The following is an 8,266-nucleotide window of genomic DNA, read 5'->3' as shown; positions in this document are numbered from 1 at the left end:
TTAGAGATCAAACACTTAGTCTTCTGACTCCAAGGTTAGCATTCTTTCTGTTGCCTTTTAAGTAATTGTTCATCTCTGAGAGAAAATAATCCTTTCCTCCATAATCTATAATGATGCCTTTTAATTTAGCTCAAAAAGTATTTCACAAAGAATGACCAGTGGAAAGAGAAAAGACATGAAGAGGAGAGGAGAGCTTCTGGTAATACTAATTTCACCCCCAGAAGATCATGTGTTGTCCTGGCATTGGACCTCACAATAGTCTCAATATAAGCTATTGATGATGCAAGAAATGTATTTTCCCCCTTTGTGACCTTCATGTAAGTTCCCATTAGTCTACCTTTATAAATAAACCCAAAGCCATAACTTTAAGAACCAACGTTTCTATCCTGGGGAATGAACAACCATAATTGAAGAATGGAAACTTGAAGAGCAGGAGGATTGTAGAAAAGAGGGTTTGAGAAGGATAGATTTCCAAGGGAAAGACTAGCATGCAGACTTTAAATTCAGTGGCTAATCAAAATGCATACAATCCAAATGATTGCACTCATGAAAAAGATCCACTATTATGCATTGATGACTTGAATCAGGATGCAATATCAAGGTAATTGTAATGAGCATCTTTGTTCCATTCATTCTAGAGAAAAACTATGAAAATTTAAATGCTTCTCTTTCACACTATGAAGTCGTTAAGTATAAAGCTCATTAGCAGATTTTCCTAAAGTCCCATCAATCAGATGTGTTTATTTTTCCATTTGTCTACTTAATATTCAAAGAATACCCTTTAACAGAAAAAATCCTCTGAGTGAAAACTATTGAAAACATTCTCTCCATTCTAATATACCTTGTCTTTCCATTCTTCTAGCATATGGATGAAATACTATGGAGGTGACCCACGTATTGCTCTTGGAAAACATTCTCCCTTGGAAAAAGAAATCATGGTAAGTCTAGCAGGATTTCCTCTAAAGGAATGCTCACTCCAGGCAAGTAGAGGAAACACTAGTGAAAAATTCAACAGGTAGAATAATTGCTTCAAAATAGAATCATTGTATCTATGAATGAAAGAGAGCTTTGCTAATAATCTATTTATTCTGTAGGTAAGAAAACTGAGGGTTGAAAAGGTTGTGTCCCTTAATCAAAATCCACATAGGAAATAAGTAGCAAAGCTGAGGTTTGAATTTGTTTCTATGCTCGTGAAATTTGTCAAGTACTTTTTTTGTAACCAAAATATTATTTAAAAAAACTCTGAATTCAACCAACTTCAACATTCTTGGAGTGTATTCTTGAAGATCTGTGGACTAGTGAGGAACAATAGGATACATTTAGTGATGAAGTTAAGAGGAGAAAGGACTAGCTATTTCTTTATTGTCTAATGTCTTTTCCTTATTACTAGCATGTAATTCCCTGCCCACTGTTTCTATGGTTGTTCTGTGTGAAAAAAGTGGTAGTTTTAAGTAATATACTTCATTTTAACAGCGTTTAGGTGGTGTGCATACAATAGCCACGAGAAGACTTTTGGCTCAGAAACAGAAGGAGGAAGAGAAGTTACTTAAGAAGCTCAGGCAAAAATCACCAGATTACCAAAAAGCACTGGAATATAAAAAGGAACACCCCCTTTTAAATACAGGGAAGAAAAGTATGGAAAAAACCTGGACTGCTAAAATAATTATTTCACGGGAAGACCTTAAGGTGCCATCTAGAGAGAGGAAAACTATCAATAAGCACATAGAAAGGATGAAGTTGGGCAGAAGATTGCAAGAAGGAACACATTCCAAAGAAGCTCAAACAAACTCATTTCTACCAGCTGTAACTCCAGATTTCAATTCAGCAAGTCAAAAAAGAGATGATTATGCAGAAAGCTCAAAAACAAATAAGACAGAAATAAAAATGGAGGTAACTTTCAAGGCAGATGAACCCAAAAGGACCATTGTAAGAAAACCAAATGACAATGGTCCAAATGACAGGCAAACACTTGACATAAGAACAAAAGCAGAACGCAAGATAGCAGGACACACAAATCGTACACGTATGCTACATACAGATTTCCCTGGTGATCTGCTTTTCTTAAGTCAAAATTATAAAGCCACAAGAATTCATATCAATCCCAGCATGAAGACATTACTCTTGAACAAAGAGGGTCAGTGGAAAAATTCTCTTCAATATCCTTTCGAAGATTCTTCTCATTCTTAAATCTATTTCCCAGCTTAACACTGTACTGAGCATGGCTGTTATTTCTCCTGGTCACTGGTTTCTTTCCTCACTTCCACACATTTCTGGCAAATCTTGGTTTCTCCGTTCAGAACTTCAGGATCATCATAACATATTCACCAAGAGTTCAAATCTGAAGTTTTTGCTTTCAAACAGCTTTGAAACGTTAAATTCTACTTTACCAATCAGTGCAACTCTTCCCTTCACAATGCTCTAGGCATTTGGTATGCTACTTCCCCAAATGGTGAAAGTCACTCTGTTTAATAAAAATAGTTTAAAACAGTAGGAATTAGAGGTAGGAAGGTCGGTGGAGATAACTGGTAAAAATGAAGAAAAATTGCCTTATACCAAGGCCATGTCACAAGTGGGGAGCAAAGCTGAGATTTGAATTCAGGCCTTCTGACTCCAAATTCAGCATCCCTTTTTTCTCTATGTAATACACAATTTCAAATGTCATAATAGAAAGTGACTAATCTAAAATTCAAAAGATCAAAGTTCTGTTCCTCTCCCTGCCACTGATGAATTGCATGGTTTTAAACAATCCACTTCCCTTACTCTTGGAGGAGGGAAGAAGGGATTAGGATTGTTGTTTGTTCTTAGTTCTTGAACAGGACCCTGACATCAGGGAGCGCGGATGCCATGACATTCAAGTGAACTGGATTTAAATGAAGGGAGTTCTGTGCAAGGTCACCTGCCTCACTTTCCCCTCCAGAGACATCAGGGTCCAGTTGATGGGGTTTAGAGTGGTCTAGATCCCTGGTGGTCTAGAGGTTAGTGGCTATAAGAGAGTTATTAAAAATCCCCTTTAAATTGGCCACAGATTTTAGGAGTAAAAGAATGTACTCATTTCCAAATATTAGTTGCAAAACGAAAGTTTATTGTTAGATAGAAATCAGTTTAACCAGAGACTGACTTCTATAGTGGCAGATCAATAGAAAATGGAGTTTTGCACTGAGAATGCTGTTCTCAGTGAACAGAAAAGCCTGGCAGCTGAGTGAGCTACTGAGGTCCACCTGCAAACACTTTAATTGATGGAAGATATTGTATTGGATGTCTTGGTGGGGGTTGGGAAGCCCAAGCAGATCAGAACCAGTGGGGGCTGGGACAAGCCTGGATCTCCTATTGGAATTCAAAGGGGTGCTTTTTGACCAGGATTTGTGAATCAAAGGCTCTGGCATCCAGGAAAGACAAATTGTCTGGGGAGTATGTGCCTCAGCCAGGAGGGGCTGGGAATCTGAAAGGAATTACAGATCAATAGGAAATACAGTTTCTTAAAGGGACCACAACCCACTTCATTCCCCCAACAAGCATTAAAACAAATTCATTTAAGGGAAAAGGGGGAAGATATCAACTTTATATAGTTGCTTCAAGATGACAAGGGTCGTAGAGATTTAGGGGGGTTCATACCAGGAGGTGAGGCGTGAAGGATGGGGTCTAGAAATGGCAGCTGGGCATTTAAGGGGTTTTTGTCCCATTCAGTCGTCCCATGTCCTCCTGGCTGAAGGGCAGTTAAGAATCCAAAGTTTGAAGCCTAAAGAAAATAGATCTCAGGAGCAGATTAAAACTGGGATGTCATCCAGGATTGAGATGGTGACATTTGGGAATGGGGCCTTTAGCAGGAAATGTATCAGTTCCCTTCTGTGGGCTGCCTATAAGAATGCTAGTGGCTCATCTAACAATATCGAATGCCAAAGAAAAGTATAAAAGAAGATGCTACGAGCAAAAAGTTCAAAAAAATGCTCTGAATCCCTGAGGTTAATGGCTATCCCAGAGTTAATTTTTGAAGAGAGAGTTGGTTCCTCAATCTCACCAGAAAAATCACCAAGATGGTTTGGGCAAAGATCCTGAGCCTTCCCCACTCTTATGGGGGAGAAGTGGAAGGGGCCAGAGGGAGTGAAAACAGCTGAGAACTCCAGGTTTTAGTTCAGGTGAGAGAGTTAAAAAACAAAACAAAACAAACAAACAAAAAAAAGACAGCTGTTTGTAACAGCAGAGTGGGAGAAACATCGAGGGCTCAGAATGGGCTCCTCTAGTTTTGACCTTAGTATATTGGCCTTGGACTACTGAAAAAGTTTGGGGGGAGGGGTCACAGGTCACTCATTAGGCTGGGAGTTTTTTCAGCTTGGAAAGAGACAATTCTGTTGGAAGTGATGGCTAGCCGCTTTTGCCTGAGGGCAGAAATGTCAGTTAGTCCCAGGAATTGAAAGAAAAAAAAAAGCACTTTTAGAGGGCACTGAGATATTGATGGATAGAGGGAGACTAGATCCCTTTCAGCTAATCTAACCAGTGTTTAGCTTTTGAGGTTGAGGTATTTTTTTCAAGCCGAGTGTATCCCTGCATTAAGAGACAGCCTAAAGGTGAGTCTTTAGGGTTCCCAATCTTTCCCAATTCTATAGCTTTCATCTTCTCTGGGCATCTAGAGAGACAGAAAGATGTGACAAAAGCTCTCCTAAGAGAGCTATTTGTCAACCTGCAGAAATTTGTCTGTCCAAGCGTCCTTAGGGGAGACAAATCTGGACGAGGACAAGGCTCCGGACAGCTCCACCTGTGTGTCCCTGGGGAATTGGAGCTGATCCCCCTCTCCCCTATTATAGAAGGATGGTATGGTGGCTTACTGGAAAAAACAAAAAACAAAAAACAAAACACCTCGTGAATGGTCACCAAATGGGAAATTAGCCGTCACTAGAAAGACTGAAGTCCTTGACTTCTAGGAAAAAAAGCTTTAGTGTCCTCCATTCAATAGTTCCTTGCCTGACTCTAGACAGTATCCAGATTCTATAGCCCCTGGGCCTTCTCTAGAAAAGGAGAGCAATAAAATGCTCCTTGAGCTGTAATGCCAGAGAAACTGAGGCAGAACTGTGGTACAGAGAGCAAGGGAGAATTCGTCAGGGACCAGCCATAGAATAAAGAACAAGTCTAGAGAGAGACACCACAGGAATCCCCATAAGGTAATTCTGCAAGGTAGAGAAAAGGCAACAAGAAAGCCCTCTTTCCTTTAAAGGTGTCACAAATTGAAAGTGGTTAAGTTTTCAAAAAGTTTCAGTCTCTCCCTCTAACTCCTCATTTCCTGCTGGAGTTAGGTGTAACGTGCTGGTGTCTCCAGAAGCTTCCGATCGCTCTCTGGGAGGAGATCTGCTGTGTCAACTCAAATCTCTCAAGACAGATTTTTCTTCCTGTAGAGAGCTGACTTCCCTTCCTGAAGAGGGCAGTCTCAGGTCTGGTCCAGAAACAACTCCCTTTTTCCTCCAGAGCTGCCCTCTTTATCCTCCCAGAGAATGGGCGTGGGATTATGTAAGGTCTTTAATTTAATTGATGGCAGGAGCATAGAATGACAATCCAGAAAAAATAGGAGTGTGCTAAGAGTAGTAAAAGGTCTTGGGACTGAGAAAATTAGGATCCAAAAGTTCCCACCTTTAAAGTTGGATAGGAGAGAGAGGACATATAGCCTGCTTTCCACAGCTAGGCTATTCATCTCCCCACAAGGAGCTAAGGAAGGTTTAAGCAAGTGCTCTGAAGTTAAGAAAAAAAAGAAAAAAAAAAAGAGCAGTTTGGAATCCCCCGTCTTTGTAGACATGAACATGAGCATGCTTCTTCAGTTAAAAGGCTGTGACAGGAGGCACTGCTCTAAGGCAGAATAGATAGAAATCAGGGAAACTGAGTCCCGTTTTAAAATGTATGGAACAAGCATGCTTCCTGAGAGGATTGGAAGCTGCAGCTCCTTTAAGAGCTAGGTAGGAAGGGGCGTGGCCCGCTTGTCCAGATTGCAGGTAAACTTCTGATTTAAAAGTTGGTGGAAAACTTTTCCAGAGATTTGAGAAGATTAAGTTTGAGTCCCCAATCTCCCCACTGTACAGTACCCCAAGAAGGGGACAGGATAGGAGCATTTAAATGGCAAGTTGCCAAGCCATATGGGAGAGATCTGAAAAAGGCCTTGAGTTCTATGATCCCACTCCATGGAAGAGGGGGAAGAAAGGCCAGTGCGAGGATGGGGGAGAAAGAGATGCCATCTTACTGGTGCTTCCCGAATAGCAAGGGTTCCTCTTGAGATTTCACGCAGGAACTTGAGAGTGGGGTAACTCATCTAAGCCCCCAAATCTTGCTGGGAGAGCACGACCTGAAGGACACAGCCTTCCTCCTCCCCCTGCCAGTCCAGGGAGTAGCAGCAGTGGGTAAAGAGATGTTCTCCAAGCTTGAACCAATTCAGTGACCTTTCTCCTTGTGGCTACAGCCTGGTCATCAAAGACCCCAGTGTATTTAACAGTGGAGTGAGAGAAGGGCTCAGGCATGGCTTCTCTTAAGTTTTTCTGGTTATCTTCCCAGAACAGGTCAAAGAGTGCTGTCCAGGGACCCTGAGAAGGGTGGAGTCCCCAAAATGGCCATGTGTCTCCTTGGTCTGGGGGGAGGGTGCTAAAAAGACACTTCCTCTCGTGTCTTGGAGTTCCCACCTGAGAGCAGGATTTTCTGGTGAGAGCTTGAGATGCAAAGGAAGGTCCTTTGTCTTTGGAGGAGCTGGACAGAGGGAGTTTCCTTAAGCCAAGTATCTCTGCTCAAAGAGGGATTTTCCGAGGCGTGTCTAGATTGTGGACAGATAAAAGCTTTTAGTTTTCCCAAATTCTTGCAGCTTCTCTCTTATCTCTAGAGGCTGAGAGTGAGACAAAAGGAGGCCTTTTGTCAGCCCTCAGCAATTCGTAAAGAATTGTGCATAAACATAAAGTGCTAACAACTACGCAAGCTTGACCCAGGTGGCTTGGATGTCCACTACAGAATAGGGAAAGAAAAAAGGTATGTTACCTTGTCCAGAGTTCCAAGATTTCCTGGACCCACTATCTCTTTTCATTTTGCAGATGTATAAAATGAAGTCCAAATATTGAAATAAGTTGCCTAAGACTGTGAAACTATTATGTAATACAACCCAAACTATAGCTTACTCTTCCCAGTTCTTATGAAGCCATGGATTCACATCTGCTTCTGCCAAGAGCTCTTTAATCCTAGCAAAGTGTAAATCTGTCCTGCAAATTCCTTCACTCGGCCAGTCTAATAAACCATAGACATTTCTACTCCAAGAACTTCTAATCCTTTGTGTTTTCATATATTACTTTAAAAAATTATTGTCCCCAAACCTAGCTTTCCTGGTAATTATTAAGCAAGTTAGGAAGTGCAGAAGAACCTCTGGAATCAGCTAAGGAAATTGAAACAATGAAGTAATTTGTCCAATATCACACAGGTCAGTAAGTGTCAGAACCAGGATATGGTTCCAAGCTCTGACTTCTAATTTGGCCTTCTTTCCTTGGTAGCATGCATACCTAAGCTTTAACAATGGCTCGTGCCCTTTTCCTATTATTTTATCATCCATTAGAAAAGAATTGTGTTGACTTTATTATAATCCACTTTGCCAGTCCAAAAAAAAAGTGCATTCTCATGAATGCAAATTTCTCAAACTATCATTGTTTTGTTTGAATTAATAGACAATCATGGGGCAGTCACTTAGAAATTTAATGAAAACAAAAAGTCAAACTGAAAGTCTGACTTTGGGTTACCACATTCTTGAACTTCAGATTTATCTTCTCTTTGGAAAAAAATGTATCAAAATAGAACATTTCTAAGTTCTCTTCCAACATAATATTCTAAAGTTGCAGAACACATGAAGTACCCATTCATTTAGGCAAATTGGTCATCCACCTATTTGTCTCATTGATCATCACTGAGACAAACCATTTAGATGGTGTCACTTCTGGGATTTACAGTTTATGGGATTATAGGATTTTTACTCTAGACTTGGAAGGGATTTTAAGTATTCATCTAGTCCTAGCATTTCATTGCCGGTGATCAAAATAAATCCAAATAAGGTTAAAAGACTTAATACCATACAGGTATTGATTTAAAAAAAAAAAAAAAAGCAGGATTTCAACTCGGGTCCATTCTTTCCACTATAGTAAATTCTTGCTGGAAAAGCCATTGAGATGTACCCAATAAGGGACTAAAGTTGTGTCAGAGAAGTTAGTCTGGGGTAACAGCAACTAGATGAGGAAATAAAAAAGGGATGATAGTAAAGTGAAAGAGA

General features: G+C 40.4%; 1 protein-coding gene across 1 annotated transcript; it reads left to right on the top strand.

The window, feature by feature from the left end:
* The first annotated feature begins 356 nt into the window (after window positions 1-356).
* On the top strand, window positions 357-2,205 carry C2H10orf120 (chromosome 2 C10orf120 homolog). The gene is made up of 3 exons (XM_074284966.1): window positions 357-601; window positions 863-938; window positions 1,474-2,205. Exons 1-3 carry the CDS (start codon window positions 489-491, stop codon window positions 2,185-2,187), a joined length of 903 nt encoding a protein of 300 aa, XP_074141067.1. The 5' UTR covers window positions 357-488; the 3' UTR covers window positions 2,188-2,205.
* Window positions 2,206-8,266: the final 6,061 nt, after the last annotated feature.

Source organism: Sminthopsis crassicaudata, chromosome 2 (genome assembly GCF_048593235.1).
Source record: "Sminthopsis crassicaudata isolate SCR6 chromosome 2, ASM4859323v1, whole genome shotgun sequence".
Taxonomy (NCBI): domain Eukaryota; kingdom Metazoa; phylum Chordata; class Mammalia; order Dasyuromorphia; family Dasyuridae; genus Sminthopsis; species Sminthopsis crassicaudata.
Note: the sequence above shows the minus strand (reverse complement) of the source record. Positions and strands in the feature narration are given on the sequence as shown.